Source organism: Corvus cornix, chromosome 10 (assembly GCF_000738735.6).
Source record: "Corvus cornix cornix isolate S_Up_H32 chromosome 10, ASM73873v5, whole genome shotgun sequence".
Classification (NCBI taxonomy): domain Eukaryota; kingdom Metazoa; phylum Chordata; class Aves; order Passeriformes; family Corvidae; genus Corvus; species Corvus cornix.
The window spans coordinates 18,730,872-18,754,289 of NC_046340.1; the positions used below are offsets into that span (position 1 = coordinate 18,730,872).

At 61.0% G+C, this 23,418-nt stretch overlaps 2 protein-coding genes and 1 long non-coding RNA gene across 6 annotated transcripts; 1 reads left to right on the plus strand and 2 right to left on the minus strand.

The window, feature by feature from the left end:
- Positions 1-1,178: 1,178 nt before the first annotated feature.
- Positions 1,179-5,284, minus strand: CPLX3 (complexin 3). 2 transcript variants are annotated; one of them, XM_039557909.1, is made up of 5 exons: positions 4,909-5,284; positions 4,321-4,485; positions 3,967-4,169; positions 3,543-3,630; positions 1,179-2,333 (listed from the first exon to the last, which is right to left on the minus strand). In XM_039557909.1, exons 3-5 carry the CDS (start codon positions 4,125-4,127, stop codon positions 2,109-2,111), a joined length of 474 nt encoding a protein of 157 aa, XP_039413843.1. In that variant the 5' UTR covers positions 4,128-4,169; positions 4,321-4,485; positions 4,909-5,284; the 3' UTR covers positions 1,179-2,108. The 2 variants fall into 2 exon arrangements, with proteins under 2 accessions (XP_039413843.1, XP_039413842.1); XM_039557908.1 differs by lacking the exon at positions 4,321-4,485.
- Positions 5,285-10,224: 4,940 nt separating this feature from the next.
- On the plus strand, positions 10,225-13,403 carry LOC120410559. Of its 3 annotated transcripts, none has more exons than XR_005602823.1 (3): positions 10,225-11,483; positions 11,744-11,877; positions 12,987-13,403. It is a non-coding gene; the product is annotated as an uncharacterized LOC120410559 (long non-coding RNA). The 3 variants fall into 3 exon arrangements; XR_005602824.1 differs by having other exon boundaries at positions 10,225-10,683; XR_005602822.1 differs by having other exon boundaries at positions 10,229-11,877.
- CSK (C-terminal Src kinase) lies at positions 12,936-22,768 on the minus strand. Its single transcript, XM_039557948.1, is given in 15 exon segments — positions 12,936-13,866; positions 13,961-14,047; positions 14,283-14,478; positions 14,577-14,650; positions 15,071-15,161; positions 15,311-15,410; positions 15,554-15,619; positions 15,696-15,731; positions 15,734-15,773; positions 15,775-15,789; positions 16,122-16,341; positions 16,988-17,100; positions 17,616-17,729; positions 17,947-18,022; positions 22,681-22,768. Coding segments are annotated over 14 exon segments (1,350 nt in total). The 5' UTR covers positions 17,962-18,022; positions 22,681-22,768; the 3' UTR covers positions 12,936-13,683.
- Positions 22,769-23,418: the final 650 nt, after the last annotated feature.

A 23,418-nucleotide genomic window follows, 5' to 3' on the forward strand; every position in this document is an offset into this window, starting at 1 on the left:
CGGGCAGGGGGGCAGGGAAGGGGGGCCGAGGAAAAGGTGCGGGAGAGGATCCTGGCTGGGTGTGGGGGGGATGAAGCGCAGGGCTGCAGCCCCGGCCCCACGGCTCCCCGCTCCGGTTGGGATCCCGCTCTCCCCTGGGATGATTGCGGATTGTGCCTCGCCGTCGGCCTGGGATTTAAACACCAAGGGCTCGGCTCGGTCCGTGCCTGCTCCCTGCTATCCCTTTCCTGGTGGGGGATTAGATCAGCTTGGGCTGATCCTCATCAGGTATGATCTCCTTCCAGAGCTAAAGCTGCTCCTGCCAATCTCCCCTCTCGTTTGTCCCCAGCTCCCAGCGCTGTGTGGGGCTGGATTGGGGATCTGATGGGAGCAGATGTCCCCAGAGCTGCTGGCAGCTCTCCTGGTCCCAAGGGCTGCAGGGTTGTGAGGATGTGTGTCCCCATGGGCAGAGCATCACGCTGAGCTGCCTCTGTCTGTCTGTCTGTCCTCTCAAGGATGGACATCAGGAGTTTCCCAGAACTACCTGGCGCTGGCACAGGATTATCAGGGGGCTGGGGGCAGAAAGGAATCTCTTGGCACAGCAGCCCCAGCCCCAGCCTGATCCAGCACCCTTAATAATAATAATAATAATAATAATAGCAATAATAACAAGAAGATCAGTTTTCCAGCACCCTCTCCTGTGTTTTCCTGGATGACCCACCCCCCCTGCAAAACCAAACTGCAGTAATCATCTCCCATGGGATCTGGAGCAACAAATTCCCAGCCCATGCCAGGTTTTTCCAGGAAGCCTCACCACAGGAGCCCACTGCCTGGCGGGATGCCGTCAGGGCTGGGAGTCACACCTGTACTCCCACGGGCTCATGCCTGCAGAGAGTGTCCTTGCTCGGAGCGCTGCCGTGGACATCCCGCAGCGCCCATGAGACTGAGTGTTCTGAAGGTTTTATATTAAAATAGCCAAGAATCTGCGGAAAAATGGGAATTTTGTTTGCTTTTAAACCTGACTGCAGACAACGAGCTCCTCGTAGCATCCCTTTGGTCCCAAACGTGAGGACAACCAGGAGCAGTGCTTTCTTCGGGATGCTGCTGCCAGGGAGTTCTCCTTGGAGCTCCTGCCCTGCCTTGGGAAGGCACACCCCAAAACCTTGGCCAGGAAAATAGAGCTCGGGGAGAAAAAGAAATGCATAGACATCTCCTGGTATTTATTCCACCGGTTATAACAGTACCATGGCACGGGGACAGCACAGGAGGTGCGGGGACACTCAACCGAGCACAGCGCACAACCACAGCACGACAAGCGGGAGGAAGGGGATATTCCCTTATCACTTTGTTCTTCTCCTGGAAGGAACAAGGACAGGAGCAGATCCCACCCCAGGAGAGGGACACCACTGCTCCGGGGAAGGGCTGGTGCGGGCTCAGCTCAGCACCAGGGAGGGCTTTTGTTCCTCTCTGGTGTCAATTCAGGCTTCAGCCCTCTGGTCCTCAGCACCCCCTTCCCACAGGGATGAAGGGATCATATAGCAGATCCTTCCTGGCTGGCTCCTTCAGAGGGGCCCTCAAGGACAGAGGGGTTGGTGTTCCTTGCAGGTACGGGATGTCATTTCCTAGGTGATGGGTATGGGACGCAGGGAGAGGGGTGTTCCACACCCTGCCTCGTCCTTGCGAGGCAACTCGGAGCCTCCCGGTCATTTCTAGGAGGCTGAGTGGAAATGTGGAGGCAGAGCCACAGCGTGCGGCCACCACGCAGCGTCCTGCCCACGCTGGCGTGGGTCAATAGCACTCCAAGGTCACTCTCCCTCCCTGCAACCTGCCCGGCTCTGGCTGCGGACACCCCCTGCCGCGGGCACGGGAGGAGGCCTTGGGGTACGAGGGGGACATGCTGGCTTTTGGCTCTACCTCAGCCCGGAGAACGAAACGAAAACCACACATCAGGGACATGTGGGTCAGGGACTCGAGGGGTCACACGGCTCAGGAGGACCCGAGTGACACACGGCAAGGGTGACAACGTCGGTGGGGTCCCCGCCGCAGGCAGCAGCCCCCGCCAGACCCTGCGCTGCGTCCCCTCCCTGCTCCCCCACCGTCGCGCCGGCGGCGAGGGGGGCTCAGCCCCGTCACATCACGGAGCATTTCTCCGCCGATTGCTTCAGGTCCTCTAGCGTGGCCGAAGCTTTGTCCTTCAAGGAATCAAGGTCCAGGTTCTGGATGTTGCTGAGCTGGCCGATAACCGAGTTCTTCTCCTCCTCCTCCTCGTTGTCCTGCTCGATCATCTTGGCCAGCTCCTTGGGCAGCTCCACGTCGCCTCCCACCAGCTGGATCTGGTTGTCATCCGTTTCGTTCTGGAATGGGCCGGGAGAGAGTCAGGAGGGGGGCACGTCACAGCGGGAAGGGGGCTTCTGGAAGCATGCGCAAGCCTCGCAGGAGGGGCTTTGGGCTGCCTGCCCTCTTTAAGGGAAGGTGCCTGGGGGTGAGGGTGGGACGGTGATCCAGGCTGAGCAGAGCCTGGGCGCTCACAGCGAGAGCTGAGATGAAAACCCACGCGCAGCACCAGTATAAACTGGTTTTCAGCTCACGTTCCGGGGGGTTAGGCACCTAATTAAGCCACGCGTATGCTTAACGACTGCTCCCACCGGCGATCGGGATCAGCTCTGCGCCGGGAGCCGCCGGGAGACTCTGGGTGAGGCAGCCCGGCTGCCAAGCGGGATCAGTAATGAGCAGAAGAAACTTGTCAAAAGATGAGAAGGGACATCTCAAGCACAAGAAGGCAGTGAAAGGATTGTGGGGCCAGATCCAAACAAGTCCCAGTTTCCCCTGGAGAATAAAAAATCTCCATCTCTTCTTTCTCTGCCTTTTCTGGCTTTTGGCAGGGGGTAAAAGAAATTCTCCAGCTGTTTATTTCCGGGATATAAAAGGGGGGGTGGGAAGCAGGGGGGTGAATCCAGGCTGGCTGAACAACGCCAAACAATCAGGACAATCTCACTTGGCTTAGCTGACCCTTCGGAACTAATATTAGCCCGGCTCCAATTTGGGGTATTCACCACAGAGCGACTCTTCCTGAATAAAGGGTGGGTTTGGAGGGAGAAGAGCTGAATTATCCCTTGATTAAATTGTTTTTAGTGAATCGTTCATCGTGCGGAAATTCCAAAATTGGAGTTTAGGTGCCAAACGTTTGCCAAATAATCCGGGGAGAGGAGCTGGCTAATCCAGCTAGAACGGTGTAACACTGGCTCCACTCCCAGCTCCAGGGAGTCTGGGGTGAAGGTGGTTTTCCCTCACCCAGCTGGATTTAGGGGGCAAAAGTGAGGAAGAGGGGAATCAAGCAAGGCTGGGAGTCCCTCTGTCTCGGGCTGGTGCTCTGCGGTGCTCAGGGGGGAAGGAAAGGGGCCAAAGTTTGGGGAGAAGGATGGTTTTGAGGGGAATTTATTTGCCTTTGGGCTTTGTGGCTCAAACTCCAGGCGGCCAAGGGGGTCCTTGTCCCTTCCCCTCACTCCAGAGCTCCATCTGGAGCTTGGCTGCCCCTGTGCCCCCCATTCCCAGCACAGCCATACCTTGGGGAGCCTGTACTTGTCTCGGAAGTGGGACCTGACCGTGGCTCTCTCCGCCTTGCGCTGGGCAAACTGGGCATCTCTCTCCATCCTGCGGAGCACACAGGGCACTTACCAACAGCCCGTGCCCCCCATCCCCGGGTGTGCGCTTCCCCCCAACCTCAGCACCCCTCATTTTCTCTGAAAAATCCCGGTTTCCCACAATTTCCTCCCCCCAGCGCAGCCTGGAAGGAGAAAACAATCCCATCTCCCGGGCGAGGAAGCGGATTAAGGGATTAGGGGGCTCATTAAACTCCCTCACGGTCCTGCTGTCCCCAGCGCCGGCTCCCCCCAGCTCCCATGCACGGGATGCGGACAGCAGCGGGAGCACCCCCTTCCCGCAGGGACCCCGGGGGCTTCAGCCCGTCCCGGTGCCGCTCGCACTCACTTCTCCTCCACCAGCTGCCGCTGATATTCCTCATACTCCTCGCGGGTCATGCCCTGCGCCTCGGCCGGAGATTTCTCGCCCTCGCTCTTCTCCTCTCCGCCCAGGCCGCCCGTGAGGTTCTTCAGCTGCCCCCCCACCATGCTCTTCACCATGAACGCCATGGCCGCGCCTTCGGGGGCCGGGGGGCCGGGGGCAGCGCGGCTCTGCGGCGGGGACACGCGGGGTCACCGGGGGGCTCGGGGAAGATGTGGGTGGGCAATATGAGGAGCCCCCGAGGAACGGGGCTAAGGGTGAGCTGGAGTGCCCGGGAGCCGAGAAATGGTCAGTGCTGGGGTGCCGGGAGTAGGGAATTACCGGGAAGCCGGGATGCTGTGGATGGGAGCTCCTGGAGAGCCGGAGCGCCTGGTTATGGAGTAGCTGGGGTCAGCGGAGAGGAGCTCCCGGGCAGCCGGAGTACGGAGGGCCCGGGGAACTGGGATACCGGGCGATGGAAGAGCCGGGATCAGCGGAGCTGGGCTCCTGGGGAGCGGGGGCGCTGGGTTATGGAGGAGTTGGGAACAGGGGAGATGAGCTCCCGGGGAGGAGCTGCGGTCAGCGGAGTCGAGTTCCCGGGGAGCTGGGATGCTGGGTTATGGGGGATCCGGGATCAGCGGAGCCAAGCTCACAGGGAGTCGGAGTACCGAATTCCTGAGGAGCCAGGATCAGCAGAGCTGAATTTCCCGGGAGCCGGAATACCGAGGGATGGAGGAGCCGGGGTCAGCAGAGCCGAGTCCCCGGGGAGCTGTGGTGAGGGGAGGAGAGGGGCTCAGCGGAGTACTGAGTTCCCGGGATGCCAGAGTACCGAGTGCGAGGGACGGGGGAGACGGGTTCCCGGGGAGCTGGGGCACGGGGTTATGGAGGAGATGGGGTCAGCGGACATGAATTCCCGGGATGACAGAGTACCGAATTCCCGAGGAGCCGGGACCAGCGGTCAGCACAGCGGAGTTCCCGGGGCGGTGGAGTACGGAGTTCCCGGGATGTCCTGAGAGATGGAGGAGCCGGGGTCAGCGGAGCGGAGTTCCGGGCAGCCGGGATGCTGTGGAGGTGAGTTCCCGGGACAGCGGAGTCCGGAGCTCCAGGGATGCCGGCGTCAGCGGAGCGGAGTCGCCGGGATGCCCGAGCGCCGAGTTGCCGGGATGCCGGAGGACGGGATGCGGGCGGGAGTTGCTGCCGGGCTGTGCGGGGCTCAGCGGGGCCGCGCCGCCCCGCCGCCCATGGCGGAGCGGTCCCGGCCGGGAGCGGAGCGGGGCTGCAGCACCGGGGCTCGCACAGACCCGGTGTGTGTGTCCCCGCACGGCGGCGGCGGCACCGCCTCCGCCCGGCCCCGCCGCCTCCCCCCGGCCCCGCCGCCCTCCCACGGGCGGAGCCGCCGCCGTCCCGACCCGCCCCGGGGCACCGCGAGTGCCGCCACCCCGCGGGAAGAAGGAGCCCCCAGGAGCCCCCCGGGGACACCGGGGGTGGATGGAGCCACGGTGGGGGCCGCGGGGAGCCCCCCGGACACCCTTTCCTCCGTGATTCCCGCCTGCTTCATCCCACTGAGGAGCAAACCCACGCCGGCGCCCTTTTCCCCACTCTATTCGCGATCATCCGGGTCTGGCAGGAGGAAAAGCCGGGCTTGACACTCAGAACAAGCCATATGTAGCAGCACCAGTCACAACTGTTGTTTGCTCATCGATCCAAGGGCTGGCGTGCCCAAAAGTTCCCTCCCGTTTATCCTGTTAATAATACCCGCGGAAGTATTCCCATCCCTGGAAGTGTCCAAGGCCAGGCTGGATGGGGCTTGGAGCAACCTGGTCTAGTGGAAGGCGTCCTTGCCCACGGCAGGGGCTTGGAACTTGCAAGAGCTTTAAGGTCCCTTCTGACCCCAGCCATTCTGGGATTCTATGATTCCGTGATTTTATGGTATTAATTAACACTAAAGCTGCTCTCAGTCCCCAGAACCCAGGCACAGAAACGTTCATCGATCACCCAAATCAGGAGGACGGAGCAGGCATTGATTCTGTTGCATCATTCCCTCGCTCGCTCCAACCCCACTCCCACTCCTGCTCTTCCCTTTGACTGCAGCCGTGTTCCAGGCCTTGGGGAGTGAGCAATTAATGGCATCAGCAACGCACCTCCCTTCCAGATGGCCAGCCTGGCTTTAACAGACATTTCTCCCTTTTTTCTTCTCCGCTCATGAAAAATGAGCGCCGATCCAAACCCCAATCCCGGCTTGGGGGAAATCATTTCATTTCCGAAATATAAAGACAATCTCTGCAGATTAAAATGATGGAACAGCTGTGAAGCGACAGAACAAAGTGGCAGAGGGAGGGGGAATCGGCCCATCTCCTCCCATCCCCCCCGTCCAAGGTAAAATTATGTCTTAAGCGGAAAACAGATTAAAAATAATGCATTTTTCTTGGATAATAATCCGGTCATCAGCTTGGCTGTGACTGACGCTCTTAGGGATTGGAACACACTTTTGGAGGTGACAAGAGGGGATTTGTCCTGGTGAAGGCTCTCCTGGTGGAGCAGAGCCCCCTGAGGGATGCCAGCAGTTCCCTCGAGCTCATCCAAATGTGCAGACTGACACCAGGATGAAGGAGGTCCCTCCGAGGCGCCTCCGTTTGGCACAACTCCAGCGTCACCCACAGCGTCCCCCACCACGCAGGTGCCCCTGTGCCTGCTGCTCACCCCGAGCCGGCAGCTCAGGAGCCTCAACAGCTTTTTGAAGTGATGATTTTTGCTTTTCACACCAATCTGCAGGCCCCCCTAAGCACTTTCCCATGGAAAATCCATGGAAAATTAATTTTAACCCACAATGAGCTGCCACAGCCTGCTGAGAAATAGGCTGGGAGCCCCGGGCGCTCCGCAGATGTCCCGTTGCCAACAGCGTGGTCACGTTCCAGCTGTCAGTCTGGCTGAAAAGAGGGGCAGGGAGAAGGAAAAGCACCCCTGGTTGTGTCCTTGGGTGCTGGTCCGAGCCTCGTGTGGGCTCAGAGCAGATTTCGGATGCGGCTGGTCCTGGGAGCTTGGCTCACTCCGGATTTCGCCGTGAGCATCCATTAACAATAAGAGACTGGAAGTCAGGACCGATTTTTTCCGGCTGGGTTAGATGGGTCAGCTCCCACGGAGCCTCCCTGTCTGAGGAACTAAGAGCAAACAGCTCCTGATGAGCAGAAACACTCGGCCAAGGCAACTAGGTGCAAACAAGCCCGGCGTTCCCTGCAGCGCCTCGGATCCCGTCCCTCATGGCAGGGACGCTCCAGCTTGGGCTCGGCAGCCCAGGTGTTGTAGGGACGGAGCAAAAGGCAAAGGAAGAGGTCCCTACAGGTTTTGTAGGGACGGAGCAAAAGGCAATCACCTCCGGAGAGGTGTTGCAGCTCCCCCATCCCTTTGGCTTTTCCTGGAGAGGCCAGTGTCCCACCTGGAGGCAGAGCTGGGGGGATAATCAGAGGGTGCAGTGAGCTGGTAAATGATGCTTCAAGGTGGTTGATTTCCCCATTTGCTTTTCCTTGGGCAGCTGAACCGTTCCTTATCCCTGAAATATATTCAAGTGAGGATGAGTCATCCTTCCTGCCAGGACTCTAACCTGCCGTAATGAGATGTAAATCCTTGCATGACCTATTATATTAGCTTATGCTATATCACACATCTCCATGGATTAGACGGGAGGGAGATGAGACGTCCCCCCCGTCGCAGCCTCAGACAAGACGGTGGAAGTTAAGAGGATCCTCTCTCAGCGTTGACACCTGATTTAAATTGGATGCAAGCAGTTCCCTCTGCCATGCTGAGAGGGATCATTCCAGCTCTTCTTCCCAGGTAACTGGCTCCAAAGGCGCAGTTACCACAACCAGGGTTTCATACGATGCTCCAGAGATCCCTGGAGGGGCCGCTCCTGGAGCGATCCCGTGGATGGAGCCGGGGAGGGGAAGGCTCGGTGACCTTGAGCTGCAGAGGCATGGCAATAAGGCCATCAGAAGGCAGGAGCCTGATCCTTGTCAGCCTGAAATCCAGGGAACGTGAAGGTTTAAACCTTTGAAGACCCCGAGTAGGTGAGGGAATCCTGGAAAGCCGCGCGTGTGTGCGCCGGAGCCGCGACGGGCAGGGAATGAGAAGGCGTTTCCAAAGAAAGCAGGCGGCCCGCTGCTGCCGGGGGAAGTCACGGCGGCACTTGGCAGCTGATTGTCACTTCTGGTGATGGGGACAGGCACCGCCACCTCAGGGACCGCCGCGCTCAGCTCTGACCGCGGGCGCAGCGGCAGAGGCACCTCCGCTCTTCCCGCCTGCCGCCGTGGGTGCTCCAATGGGATGGGGACACGGATACCCTGCTGTGCCTCTCGGGCATGGGGATAAGGCACGGGGGCATCTACCCAGAGGGTCCCGCTGCTGGTATGGACCACCCAGGAGCTTGAGGGAAAATATCCTGAAGGTCTTGAGAAAAACATCCCTTCAGAGGGCAGTGGGATCCCTCCTGGGAGATGCTCTACTGGGAGCGAAGTGCTGCCGTGCCACTAGCAGAGGGAATAAAGGAACTTTAGGATAAGGGTGTTGTAAATTACCGAGTGAAGTGACTTCTGGCATGTTCCTTGAACAGACCTCCAGAAACCCGGAATTTGCCTTGGCTGAGGAAGACGGGCTGCAGTGCAGCTGGTTATGGAAATAAAACCAAAGGTGCCTTTCCCTGACCTAGGGAGGCATTCCCAAGGAAAGCCTTCCCACTCCTATAGAACCAAGCCTTTAAATTCCCAAAAAATGACATCATCTCCGCAGGATGAAAAATCCCAGTGCACCGCTCCTCACCCTGAGGTGCCCTGGCAGAGCATCCCCTGGGATGGTCCCTGGGAAGGGAACCCAGGAGTGGGGATGCTGCTGGGGTGTCCCCCCAATTCCCTTGGAATCTCCTGCTCTCATCTTTGTGAGCACGGGACTGCCCAGACCCATTGCTGGGTTTTGGGAGGTTTGGGGTGGGAATGGCCCTGCCATACAGAGCATCCATCCATCCCAAGGGATGGGGTTTGGGCTGGGAATGGCCCTGTCATAGAGAGCATCCATCCATCCCAAGGGATGGGGTTTGGGCTGGGAATGGCCCTGTCATACAGAGCATCCATCCATCCCGAGGGATGCGGGTTTGGGCTGGGAATGGCCCTGTCATACAGAGCATCCATCCATCCCAAGGGATGGGATTTGGGCTGGGAATGGCCCTGTCATAGAGAGCATCCATCCATCCCGAGGGATGCGGGTTTGGGCTGGGAATGGCCCTGCCATAGAGAGCATCCATCCTGAGGGATGGGATTTGGGCTGGGAATGGCCCTGTCATACAGAGCATCCATCCATCCCGAGGGATGGGATTTGGGCTGGGAATGGCCCTGCCATAGAGAGCATCCATCCATCCCGAGGGATGCGGGTTTGGGCTGGGAATGGCCCTGTCATACAGAGCATCCATCCATCCCAAGGGATGGGGTTTGGGCTGGGAATGGCCCTGCCATAGAGAGCATCCATCCATCCCAAGGGATGGGATTTGGGCTGGGAATGGCCCTGTCATACAGAGCATCCATCCATCCCAAGGGATGGGGTTTGGGCTGGGAATGGTCCTGTCATACAGAGCATCCATCCATCCCAAGGGATGTGGGTTTGGGCTGGGAATGGCCCTGTCATACAGAGCATCCATCCATCCCAAGGGATGGGGTTTGGGCTGGGAATGGCCCTGCCATAGAGAGCATCCATCCTGAGGGATGGGATTTGGGCTGGGAATGGCCCTGTCATAGAGAGCATCCATCCATCCTGAGGGATGGGATTTGGGCTGGGAATGGCCCTGTCATACAGAGCATCCATCCATCCCAAGGGATGGGATTTGGGCTGGGAATGGCCCTGCCATAGAGAGCATCCATCCATCCTGAGGGATGGGATTTGGGCTGGGAATGGCCCTGCCATAGAGAGCATCCATCCATCCCAAGGGATGGGATTTGGGCTGGGAATGGCCCTGCCATAGAGAGCATCCATCCATCCCAAGGGATGGGATTTGGGCTGGGAATGGCCCTGTCACACGGCACATACAGCCCCTGTCCCAGGGGTTACAGAGGTTTCGGGGTGCCGTGGGTGCTTTGGCACAAGAGGAGGGGAAGCGGGTCACAGCAGGGAGCCGGGTGGCTGCAATTCCTGCCGGGAAGAGGGGTGCTGTGGGAGGTGAGGAAGAGGAGGGAGGTGCTGGGGGGGGCGGGGGGGCTCCCACGGCGGTCTCTGCACCCAAGCAGTGACACAAATGCAGCCGGACAGACATACAGAGCATGTAAACAGGCACATGGGGAGCCATGTGCTGCTTCGTGCCGGTGGTGGAGAGCAAGCCCGGAGCAAAGGCACACGCCAGCCCCAACACACACACGGCCACACACACGCAGCATTCCCACGGGGGATCTTCCCAGCCTTGCCTTCATTTCCTGGAGAGCTCAGAAAGAGAAAAAAAAAAAAACCAACAAAAAGGCGGGGGGAGAGAGAGAGAGAGAGAGAGGAGCTGAAGAGGTGAACGCCACGGAACGGTGATGGGAATGGCTTTGTACATCACGCTAAAAATAGTCCTTGTGATAAAGTCGATCGTGGAGGGGGAGGAGGTGCCGGCAGCGCACAGATGCCGGCGAGGGAGGCCAGGGGTTGGGAAGCCCGTGCTCCAAGGATGGAGCAGAAGGGGCGTAATTAGAGCTGGTAATTAGCCCCAAGCAGCACTGAGGGAACCAAGTAATTACAAGTGGGGGCTCATTGCACCCCCTCCTCTTGGGATGGAGGCTTTGCCATCCGGGGAAATGAGAAGCAAGCAGCTGCTGAAGCTGAAATCGGGTTCCTCTGAAGGGAGACCGGGATTTTTGGGTGTTCAGGGAGAGGAAGGCTCTCTGCGGGTACTGGGGAGAAGGCAGGCAGGATGTGGGGACACGGGGAAGAGCCAAAGCTCGTGGAAGGAGCCCTAACGGGGAAGAGAGAGGATCTCTGCTGGGAGCAGAGGGAGCCAGGGCCGGCGCTGGAAGCGACGCCTCGGCTCGGGAGCCCGTGTGGGGTGCAGGTGATGGGCAGGGATGGAAAAGCAAACGATGTGCGGCTTTGGAGACGGTCCTTTCACTCCCGGCAGCTTCCACACACCCAATCCCAGCTCTGCCCAGCCCTGTCCTGATCCGTGCGGGATACCAAGCTCCAGCCGGAGGAGCTGGGATCCCGCTCTGCGCTGTGGAGGGGAGAGGCAGGAGAGCTGCCAGAACGGAAAGCTGGATTTTCCAGCGCTTCTTAAAGCCGCGTGTCCCCGTTCCCTCCTCGGGCGGAGGCGCGGCGAGGGGTCCCTGTGCCACGGCACGGCCACGCCGCGGGGGCTGCGGGAACAACGCCCCGCACGCCGCTGCCGCCGGTGATTGACCACCGGAGTGTGAGCAGGACGGGAGCTGACACCGCTGGGCCCAGCGCCCACCTCGCTGCCCATGGGAGGAGGAAGAGGAGGAGGAGGAGGAAGGGGACGCGATGTGAGCCAGCACTCGGGAGCCCCGGGGTGCCGCTCAGCCTGTCCCCTCTGCCCACGCTGCCGCTGATGGAAAGGACCCCAAAATCCCTGGGGAGAAATCACCTAGAGGGATCCAGGATGAGCAGCAGCCTAAAGCGAGGGAGACCCAGTGGTAGCAGCGACCCTCTCAGGGCGGGGAAACTGAGGCACGGTGGTGGCAGGAGGGGGTGGGCAGGGTTAAACTCCCTGATTTGCAGTGAGGAAGGCGATTTCTTCCCGCAGTTCTCTCTCAGCATCCTTCAACTACATCCCGGAGGACGTTGAGGCACCAAACACCAGCCGAGACCAGGCACAGTCTCAAAAACGTGAAGTGTGGTGCCATTTGGAGGAAAATCAAAGGTCCGAACGATTTTTGGGTGAGTTTTCCTCCCTTTTTCGACAGCTGGCCCAGCAGTAACCCAGGGCAAGGGGACAGGAAGGGGACACAGTGGGGACAGGAGCAGACCTCTCCCTGCTGGCTCCCATCACGTGAAGGTTCTGGGTATTTCTGCCATTCCCAAAGCCGTTTCTTGCAGGCTTTGCCTGTAAATGACTTTAATCTTCATAAGCCCAAAAAGTAAAGCTGCTTATCCGGCTGGGCCCTGCCGGAGCGCTGGGAGGAACGGGGGGGATGTGGACTCGGGGAGCGGGGTGAGCCCGGGGGAGAGGAAACCCTACCGAGCCACATCACATCCCTCATCCCTGCCCTGTCCCCTCCGGCCATCCGGACGCGCCGAGCTCTCCGGGAAGGGGGTCAGCAGCACATCTCTCCTCTGCGCGCTCCACCCCCCATCCCACACACCCCCGAGCTGTGCCCGTGTCCCAGCACCCCCCATTTTTCCCTTTAACCCCCCTCCAAGAGGAGTCTCGGTCTCAATCCTGGTCCAAAGCAGGCAGAGAGCTCCCGCCCGGGGCTTGCCAAGCAGGCAGCCGGCAGAGCCGATGCTCTGAGCATCGTTTAACGCTGAATAATTCCCTGGGGATGAAGGGAACTATTCTAAACCTGCCGTGCCAGACGCCACCTCCACCCAGCTCCCTCCAGGGATTCCACGGGGACAACTCCTTTGGGCTCGGGCCATGGGGGTCCTGCTGCACAGGTGGCTTCAGCCCCTTGGCTGAGACACGCAGGGAAGGCAGTAAGGTTCTTGAGGGCCAGCAATCAGCCCCAAACTGCATCCCCTGCCTGGTCTGAGCATCAGAAAGTAAAGCCTGGACTAGAGGGGAGCTTTGGCATCACTTGGCAATTTCACCGCTGTCACAGCTGTGCCAGTTCTCATAGGCAGGATGGAGCCAAGTGCTGCCCAAGCTACTCATCCCCACCGATTTGGGGACCCTGGGAGGAGGGAGGGGCCTGTCCCCCCTTCTTCCCCTGCCAGGGGGATCCCAGGACCCGCAGGGAGCAGCGCTGGCAACAGAGGGGGGCTGAGGCGGGATGTGCCGCGTCCGTATGGAATGGTTTTTTTATTACAGTTTTTTAATCTCACAGTCGGTAGCATTACATGAGAATAAAGCACTGGACAGGACTGGAAAAAAAGGCCTCTGGAGACAGCATGCAAACATTGCAACGAGTTTAAAGCAAAACAACCCAAAAAAAAAAGCGTCTGGCGGGGACGCGGCCGCGCTCTCCCGACCGGGCGGCGAGTCCAGCGTCTCCCCGTCAACCATCACTTCTGTCGCTGGGGGTTTCCTTTTCATGTGTCCATTTCATTGGTTTATTTATTATTATTCTCCTTTTAGCAACCTTCTTCTCTCTTTCTTTTTTCTTGTCTTTTTTTTTTTTTTCTTCTTTTAATTACATTAAAAAATAAGATTCGTACTTTAGTAAAACGCCCAACGCTCAGCTGGGCCCTGCTTGAAATAATAAAAAAACAACAACAACAACAAAAAAACCCCCCCAAAACAATAAATGCCCCCCAAAACTGAGAAAACAACAAAAAAACACCCACAAAAATTAAAAAAAAAAAAAAGAGCCTGGGAGACCAAAACAAAAAACAACCCCAAACCTAGAAAATAAAAATAAAAACTGACAGATTTGGAAGTTTGGAAGCAACCGGGGGAACTGGGGTGGGGGGGACACACCCCCGGGGCTCCCTCCTGGTGCCGGGGCGGGGCAGGGGGGCTGCCCACGCCCTGGTCCCCCCCAGTGTGGGTCCCCTCCGGCTGTGGGGTGGCAGAGCCCCCCCTCACAGGTAGAGCTCCTTCTCTTTGATATGCACTAGCTGTTCTCGGAGCTGGTGGAAGGACGGCCGGTGGCCGGGGTCCAGGGTCCAGCACTTCTTCATCACCTCGTAGACGACGGCCGGACAACCGTCCGGAGCATCCATCTTATAGCCCTTCTCCACGCGGGGCACCACGTCCTTCAGGGGCTGGGGGGATTCGGGATGTGAGGGAAGGGCTCCCCCCACAAACAGGGGCTCAGCTCGCCCCAAACCCAGCCCCGAGGGGGTGCTCATCACTTACAATTCTCGGATAAGGCACTCGCCCGAAGGAGTAGATTTCCCAGAGGAGGATCCCGAAGCTCCACACGTCCGACTTGGTGGAGAATTTCTGCAGGGAGGGAGGGAGGGAGGGAGGGGAGAGAAGCCCCGTGAGCGGGCTCAGGCAGGGATGGCAGGCAGCAGATCTCCCCCACCCTCAGGGCAGCTGGTTTTGGGGTCAGACAGTGGGAAGCGGCGCTCAAGCGCCATGTCTGCATGGAAAATTTGGGGCAGCCTGGAATGTTCCCCCCCTCCTGCGGCTTCCACCGTATCCATGCGCTCCAGGGCCCCCTCCGCTCCCCCACCTTTTCTCTAAGTGCTTCTGGCGCCGTCCACTTGACCGGCAGCTTCCCCGTGTCCTGCGTGGAGGAGGCTTCCTTGGTGAGCCCGAAATCGCTGACCTTGGCGATGTTGTCCTCCGAGACCAGCACGTTCCTTGCCGCCAGGTCCCGGTGCACGAAGTTGTTGGCTTCCAGGTACTCCATGGCTTCACACACATCTCTGGGAGGGGTGGGGAGCACAAGGGGGTTGGCAGGGCAGTCCCAAAATGCAGGTAGGGGTGGGCCAGGGTGGCGGGCATGGCTTTGCCCGGTACTTACAAGGAGAACTTGAGCAGGCAGTCTGCCCCGAGCACCGACCGCCCGCGCGACCGCAGGTAGTCTACTAGGCTGCCCTGGGCGCAGGGATGGAGAGAGAGATGGGGTCAGCAGGGGCAGCAGCCCACCTGCTGCCCTCCCTCATGGGGCAGGACCCTCCTTGCAAAGGGATGATGTCCCTTTAAGATGGGACAGGACCCGGGGGATGTCCCTCCCTCACGGGGAAGATGTCCCTTTACCATGGGGCAGGACCCGGGCAAATGTCCTTTCAAAGGAGGGGCAGGACACAAGGAATCCCCTCCCTCAGGGGCGGATCCAGGGATGCCAACCCTCCCTGGAAGCCAGGATGGGACAGCCACCTCCAAGCCCCACTGTGGCTCCAGGGAGATGCCACCCGAGTTGGGATGACCCCGCTGGTCTGCCAGGGTGAAGCCCCAGGACTGTGGGGGGGACAAGGGGACAGCGTGGGGGGCAGGTGGCCGGGGCGGGGGTCTCACCTTGGCCATGTACTCGGTGACGATGTAAAGGCCACTCTTCTCCTCCACAATCACCCCCAGCAGCTGCACCAGGTTGCTGTGTCGGAGCTGCCTGCACGGCACAGGAGGGCTCAGGGCAGGGCTTTGGGGACAAGAGGGGCTCCCACGGTCCCCGTGGGGTATCAGGGAGCACCCCCCCAGCTCACAGGGACAGAGGTGCCCCCTCCCTCGCGCTGTGCCCCCGCTGGTGGTGACACTCACGTCATGACGGACGCCTCCGCCAGGAAGGCCTGCGCTGTGGCGTCGTTTTTAATGCACTTCACGGCGACTTTGTTCCCCCGGTAATCCCCCAGCATCACGTCTGCGGGCCAGGAGAGACGGGCACAGGAGGCACTGGGGAGCATCCCAGCCTCCTGGGGCCCCACCATCACCCTGGGGGGGGCTACAGAGAAGCCAACTCCCCCCCCACTTAGGGCCACCGCGGGCTGGGGACAGCGGGCTCACCTCCGAATTCCCCTTTGCCAATGATCTGTAGCAACTTGAGGTCCTTCATGTTGAGGGCCCAGCCGCCTGCACGGGGGACAAGGGGGAGTGAGCGGGTGCTGGTGGAGGTGCCCAGGGACCGGGGCCGGGCACGGCCACTCACTGCGGGAGAACTCGTCCTGCGCTGCCACCGTCCCTCCATCAGCTTCGGCTTGATGAGGCGGGTGCAGAGCCCGTCCGCGTTCTGTGGTGTAATGCTGGGGGACACGGTGCGCGGGTCGGTGACAGCCTGGCCCGGGGGTCCCGCCAAGGCGGTGCCGGGCTCCGAGATCCCACCAGGTGGCAGCACCAGGCCACGGATGCGCCTGGTGGCGGCCGAGGGTCCCCGTCCCTCCTCCTGCCGGTCCCTCTGTCGCCTGCTCACCCCACCGCCGGCCCCAGGGGTCTGTCCCCAGCACCCCCACCCCAGGGGGTCAGCACAGAAGGTCCCAGCAGCTCCCAAGCTCCAGGCCTGCAGCCCCCACAAGCTCTGATGTCCCCGTTATGTCCCCCTGCTGGGGCTGGACAGAGAGGACAGCTGAGGCCTCACCTCCACCAGCTGCATGAGGTTCTCGAAGTAGACCTCCTCGTCGATGCTGAGCTTGCTGGAGGAGTAGATGATGCGGTAGTGCTCCACCTTGCCCTCGCAGCTGACACACAGGGTGTAGTCCCCGGGGTAGTTGGTGCTCTCCCGCACCAGGAACAGCCCCGTCTCGGGGGGGTAGAGCAGCCGCTCCGCCTGCTCCCGCGTGATCTTCCCGTGGAACCACCTGCAGCGGGGCACGGAGCGGGGGAAGGGCTGGGGATGTGCTGGCTGGGCCCTCGTGGGGCTGCGTTTGGACGTGGAGCAGCTTTTGTCCCTGCCTGCACGGGGACGGCCTGTCCGAGCTCTGCCTTGCTGTCCCCACCCAGCCCACGACACAGCTCCTTCCACGGCATCCTGCTCCCCTCCTCCTGGCCCCGAACTGGGATTCAGCCCCTCTCACACTCCTAGGAGGTTCCTCCCCTGGCTCCTCCAGGCTGGGAGTCACTGGCAGCTCTGGGATGCAGCAGGAACATCAAACCCATCCATCTCCCTTCCCTCCTGCACCCCATTCCAACCCTCCCTCTTCCTCCCAGAGCAATCTTTACAACCCCAGCTTTGGGTAAAAAAAAAAACCCCAATTTAAAACGCAACCCAACCAGGCATCACCCTGCAGGCAGCTCCCAAAACACTCAGAGCTCTCCCCAGCAGCAAATGCCAATCCCAAATTCACGCTGCTGGGAAGCCCGAGCCGCTGCCCCTTGTGCCTTCCGACCTCGCTGCGCCCTGTGAGGAACGTCCCTCCTGCTGGGACACAGCTCTGGCCACACGGGTGCTCCGGCCCAAGCCACCTCCCCCCACCCACCTCGGCAGAGTCCTGCTTGGATACTCACGGCATGAGGCTGAGCTTGATCCCAGCTTTGACCCCTTCCCGCTTCTGGACGTAGTTAGCGGGAATGATGCCCTCCCGGCCCACCTTGTTCTTCGCCTTGTACCAGTTGGGATCCTGTGGGGACAGTGCCACGTCACCACGAGCCCGTGGCCACTGGGCACGGCCGCATCCCACCCAAGGAGCCCAGGGTGGTGTCAGCGCTGCCCTGGGGGTTCCCCAGGCACCCCGGTACCCCCTTGCTGGCTGCAGGAAGGGTGGGATGAGCAGGGGATCGGGGTTGGTGCTGGGACCAGCAAACCCCAGTGCCGGTGGCCCCACAGGGCTCATTGTGATCCCTCTCCCAACCTGCCGGGCATCCTGGAGCCTCCCAAACCCACAGCCCTTCTTCTCCTGCCCCAGAGTGGAGCCCAGCACCGCTGCCTCTCCCATCCCTCCTCCACCTCCCGGGAGGCGCTTACATTTCAGAGAAACCTTAACTAACGAGGCCATGAATTAATTAACTGAACGTGTGGCCCGATTCCCGCCCAGTGGGACTGCCAGGACCAGGGGCTGCCGCCGGCCCGTGTCACGGGGTGCAGGGATGGCATCCCACGGAAATCCCGGCGCGGGGGGCGGCGGGGACACCTCACCTTGGTGACAGCGACAATGGTGAGGACGTCTCCTTTGCTGAAGGGCAGGTCCTGCTCGGCGGTACCGTGGAAGTTGTACTTGGCGATACATTCTGTACCGGACGGCCACACGGCCTGGCAGGGAACAGGGAATGCCATCAGAGCCTCGCACGGGGGTGTCACCCACCCCCAGCACACCCTGACCCTCAGGGGATCCCCACCCCCTCACAGCGGGTCCCTCCGATGCGAACCCAAGTGGGATCTATTTAAACCAAGTGTCCCCGGGTCCCTCCTGAGCGCTGGGGCCGCCTCTGGAGGGCTCCATCCCTGCCTCTCCTCAGCCAGAGCTCACCTGCATCCCTGACATCTTCTCAGGAGGTTGGGGCGCGAATCTCACAGGGGGGACGCGTCACTCGGTACCATGAGACCTGCGCGGGGGAGAGGACGGCTGAGAACGGGGTAGGAATGGGGTGTGAGGAGGATGCAGCGGGAGCAGCCCCCCACGAAGGACGTCTCGGGCCAGGTGAGTGTCTCTTCTCCCGCCAAGAACAGGTCCTGCCCGAGGTGCTGCTTCCAAAATACCCCCAGACTGAGGTGGAAGTGGGAGCTCCGGGCCTGCTCAGCCCCTGCAGTCAGGGGCGGGAGCAGCGCGGAGTGGCTCACCCGGATTAGGAGGCATTTGCACGGATACAGCTTCTTAAGGACGGAGTTTTGGAGTGCAGCATCTGCACCAAGGAAAAATCCAGCACGGTGTGGACGGCTGGAGATGCCCAGAGAAGGGAAGGGAATGGAGATGACCTCCAGGAGGCCCATCCCACTCCTCTCCCAGGCTACACAGCCAGAGCCCTGCGCTCCCTGGTGACCCACACATGGAAACATCCAGCCCTGAGAGCTTCCCAGGCCTGGGATCCAAAAGAAATAAACCAAAACTGCTCCCTGCAAGCTAAAAGCCACTGGGACTCTGGAACGTGCAGCTCCCAAACCCCAGGGGGATGCACTGACCGGGGGTGCCGTGCTCTGGGATGGGTGTGTGGGAGGGGAACAAACCCGGCTTTATTCCCGCCGCTCCAGCCCTCGGGAAGGGATGAAGTCACCGGCCCCGGAATCAAACCAGGCTTTCTTGGGCTGGGGCAGCGGGGTCGTGCCGGGCTGGGGGCACAGAGGGGGACACAGGCAGAGCAACCCCCAAAGCCCACCCCAATATTTATTAATTCATGTCATCCGCCGGGGCCATCGGCGGTCACCGCTGCCAGCCCCGCCGTCAGCAGCTCGGAGTATTTTGGGAAGGAGGAAGTGAAACGGGGGGCAAGGCTGAGGGACGGGAGGAGGAAGGAGATAAGGGGCACAAGAGCGGGGAGGAAGAGCGCGGTGAGAATGTGGCCCTGGTTCCACCACGTGCCCGCAGCATTCCGGAAAAGGCGTCACGCTGCCACCGGCCACCTTCCTCACCTTCCCCCAGGGCAGGGACACGGCACGCGTCACTCTATTTTTGGCAGCAGAGAGGAGAAATCGAGGCTCAGATGTTCACCCCAAGGACAGAGTTCAGGGACCTGAGGGGTTTCCATCACCACAGCGTTGGGTTGGTTTCCTTCCCAGCCAGCTCAGGAAAAGCCTCTGGAGATGGCACCCAAAGCCAGCCTGATGGCACCCGTGAGCCTTGGGGACACTGCCACGGAGTGCTGGGACCCAGGGGAGGGCCGAGCCGGGCGCCGCCGGGCTGGGGAGCACCAGCTGGGAGCGCAGCCCCCCGGCACAGCTCCAGCTCCACCTCCCTGCCTTTCTGAGCTGATTTTTGCTTCAATTCTGGATTTACACCCGGCACGGAACAAAACCTTCAGCAACGGGTCTGGATCCCACCAGTCCGAAACGCAGCTCCAGAAAGCCAGGGAGTAAACGCCACTCTCTCAGGCCGTGGAGGGATTTAGGCGGAGCATGGAAGGAGCTTTGAGAAGGGAATTTCCCATCGCTGAGGCTTTCAGCCCTGTTCCCCATCCAGCGTCCCGCAGGGACTCCGAGCACAAGCCGGTTCCGGGTGTTGCTCAGGGAGAGCTCGGGCCCAAAGCCCTGAGTCAGCGCTTCCCACCGGCCAGGCCTTGTTTTCAAATACCCAAGAATCAGCAGGATGGAGGTTTCATCCCAGCTGTGACTCCAGCTGGAAAAGCCTGGAGCCAGGTGGGGATGCTGGGGAGCATCCCCTGCAAGGGATGCCCAGAGGTTCACCCACCACCACAGGCTGGAAGAGCCGTTTCCCACCCCGCGCAGGAGCTGAATCTTCCCAATCCCAAAGGCCGCTTGTTTGGGCTTTCAGCTCACGGATGTCACCAGCATTTATATTTGATAAATGCAGAGAGGATACAAAATTCATAGCCTGCCTTCATAAAGAGAATTTTTTTCCCTGCTGAAGAGGAAACTGCCTCAGCAAACACCACCAAGAACGCACTCCAGCCAGTCCAGGCTTTTCTATCTTCCCGGATCGTGGATATTCATGGCACTGGACCGTGGCATTGTTATAATTGCACACAATGAATTTGCCTTTCAGTTTTGAAGAGGGAGGTGTTTACCACACCAGCGGCTGCCCCTCACCCCGACACAGACCTTCCTCCTCTGAGCCTCATTTTCTTTTCAATCGGTACCTCATTTCTGCCTCAAAGCCGAGACTTTCCGAGGAGGAGGAGGAGGAGGAGGAAACCACACGGGGCAGCTGCCAAGCAGCCCCCCGAAGGCCTCATGTGACAGCCAGCGGTTCCTGCCGCGCGTCACCCGGGCCAGCCCCGGCCTCGCGCCCGCTTCCGCCAGCCCCGCACGTCCCTGTGGGATGCTGGGCTGGGAGAAGGATGTGGAGATGCCGGTGGGGTGGATCCACAGCTTAAAAGCAGCATCCTGTGTCTTCCGGGAAAACATGGGCATCGCCCCTTCTCTCCTCAAGGAGGATGTGCAGCAGCACATGAAAGAAATTAATAATAATTAACAAAATTAGCCAGGGAGCAGCCCGGCTGATTGGGCAGAGCAGAGTGCTGGGTTTGGCCGTTTTCAGCCCTGCTAGGAGAGGGCTTGCTGCCTCTGGAAGCTCCCCATTCCCAAAGTGGGGCTCAGGAGGTGCTCAGGGGAACGCACCCCCTGCCAAAACCCACCTCCCTTTTTTCCCAGCAGAGCATCCCCGGAGCCACTCAGCGCAGGATCCCAGAGATGGATCTGAGCCCGACGCTGCGCCCGCGAGGTCCATCCCCGCCGCCTCCCCCACAGCCCTGCTCCTGCACTTCCCTGCGGGAAGGCCAGCCCGGCAGCCAGGAGCCGGGGCAGGCGGGCAGGGCAGGTACAGCCAACACCTCTGACAATCCAAAGGGCACCAGGGAAATGAGCCATTCCTCTCATTAATCACCGGCCAAAATCGAGTTGTGCCAGACCCACGGGCAGGGTGGAAGAGGAATGTGGGACCCCCCCCCGAGCGAATCCCACCTGAGGAGCACCATCACCGTGGGATGGGGTGGGTGAAAGATGCTGCATTTCCGTTTCAAACCCAGCCGGGGCGGGGGGAGCACCTGCCCAGCACCAGGATGACTCTGTTCTAAATGAAGTTCAGTCGTTGATGGCAAAGAACCCTCATTCCCAACGGAAACAGGTGCGTGGGCGCCATCCACATCCACCCCCTTCCGCTCATCCATCTCCCAATGAAGCCCTTTAAACTTCAAAAAAAAAAAATCCCAAACCAACCCCACACCAGACAACATCCTCCGTGCCTCTGAAAGATCTTATCTCCTGTTATTACAACGAACACCTACGATTACGCTAATCGAAAGAAAAATGTTCCTCCTCCATCTCACCCGCCAGCTCGCAGCGTTTCGGAGCTGCTGCCCCAAACCAGCCCCAGCTGGGTGCCCTGCTGCAAAAGAGGAGGAAAGGGGGGGGTCCTGCTTCTTTTTCAGGGATCTTTAATTTCTTTTAGAAGAGAAAGAGAAGATGCTGCTGGTCAGAGAGCTGGAGGCACACAGAGGACAGCTGGAGGCCTGGGGAGAAGCTGCTCCTGGCCCCCCATTGTGGAGAGGTTTTCCTGGTCCTCCTTTATCCTACAAAAACCTCAGCAGGGCGATTTTCCACCCACAAATCACCCCAGTGTCCCCTTCCCAGTGCTGGAGCATGTCGGGGCGTCCCCAGGGACGGGCACATGCCGTGGAGTGGGGCATGGAAGCGGTTTTTTTTTGCAAACACTCACTCAAAACCGAAAAGGTGGGGGGAGGCAGCGGTCACAGGGCAAAGAGCACCCCAAAACTCCCTGGCTTTGCAGGGGTTATCCCACGGCTTCATCACTCCCGTCCCGCTGATGTTCCATGAGGGAGGATGGGGATGCTCCCAAAACGTCCCGCATCCCTCCAGGGACCTCTCCGGACACTCCCTGCCTTGCCAGGACGGGGCCGTGCTCCTGCGCGGCTCCACTGGGAACAAACCGCTGTCCCGGGAGGAAGGCTGCCATCCTCCTCCTCCCGCCCCCTCGCCCTCACACCTTCCATTCCCCCCCCCCCTTTTTTTTTTTTTTCGGACTTTTTTGCTCCTCGTTTTGATTTTTTGGGACTTTTTTTTCCGCCCGGCGGCACGGCCCCTTTCGCTCTCGCTACACCAACGAGCAACAGCCGCGGCTATAAATAACCCGCCGCCGCCTTATTGCCCAAAAGAGAAAAAAAAAAAAAAAAAAAAAAAAGAAAAAGCCCCAAATTTTAAAACATTCAAACCAACAAAGCGCCGCCAAGCCCTCTGAGCAGCCGGGTGCCCCTCATCTCCCCGAACCCCCCGCTCCCGCGGGCCTTTGTACGGGATGGGGATGCAGCGGCAGGGGGAGGCGGTACCCCCGGCGGGGCTGGGGCGCGGCGGGACCCCCGCCACGGCAAGGGGATGCTGCGGGGGTCCCTCTCCGCCTCCCCGCAGGATGGCGAGGGGGCTGAGGGGTCCCCGGGGACCGCGGCAGGGCGGGAGCGGCTGTGCCGGGGTCACCGGGGGTCAGGCGGGGCCGGACCCCCGCACCCCCCCCCGGCCGCCCCATTGTCCGCGCCCCGCTCGCCCCCCCCCCCCCCCGCCCCGCGCCGCCGTCACTCACCTCCCTCCGGGCACGGGCTCAGCCCGCCGCCGGCTGCTCCATGCGGCGCCGCCGGGGCCTCCGGGCTCGGCTGGGCCGGCGGGGGGCGCGGGGGGGGCGGAAGGGGCGGGGGAAGCCGGAGCCGCCGCCGCCGCCGGAGCGCGGCGGGGCCCAGCGGGGCGCGGGGGCCGCGGGGGGGCGCGGGGCGGGCGGGGCGCGGGGGTCCCGGGCGGCGGGGCCGGAGGGACGGACCGAGGGAGGGACGGACGGAGGACGGAGGGAGCGGCGCCCGGAACCGGAGCGCCCCGAGCGCAGCGCGCATGCGCCGCGAGCACCGCGCCGGGCAGCGGGGCGGGGGCACCGGGCGGCGCGCGGGCGCCTCCTGGCGGCCACCGCCGCAGCGCCACAAACCGGGACAGCGGGGACAGCGGGGACAGCGGGGGATAGCGGGATAGCGGGGATAGCGGGGACAGCGGGGGACAGCGGGGGACAGCGGGGACAGCGGGGATAGCGGGGACAGCGGGGATAGCGGGATAGCGGGGACAGCGGGGATAGCGGGGATAGCGGGGATAGCGGGGATAGCGGGGGACAGCGGGGATAGCGGGGATAGCGGGGATAGCGGGGATAGCGGGGACAGCGGGGGACAGCGGGGGACAGCGGGGACAGCGGGGATAGCGGGGACAGCGGGGATAGCGGGGATAGCGGGGACAGCGGGGATAGCGGGGATAGCGGGGATAGCGGGGGACAGCGGGGATAGCG

Coding starts and splice junctions, on each gene's coding strand:
- CPLX3 (XM_039557908.1), bottom strand. CDS start 4,127: ATGGCGTTCATGGTGAAGAGCATGGTGGGGGGGCAGCTGAAGAACCTC. Junction 3,631..3,966: donor CGGCAGCTGGTGGAGGAGAA/GTGAGTGCGAGC, acceptor TGTGCTCCGCAG/GATGGAGAGAGATGCCCAGT. Junction 2,334..3,542: donor ACAAGTACAGGCTCCCCAAG/GTATGGCTGTGC, acceptor GGCCCATTCCAG/AACGAAACGGATGACAACCA.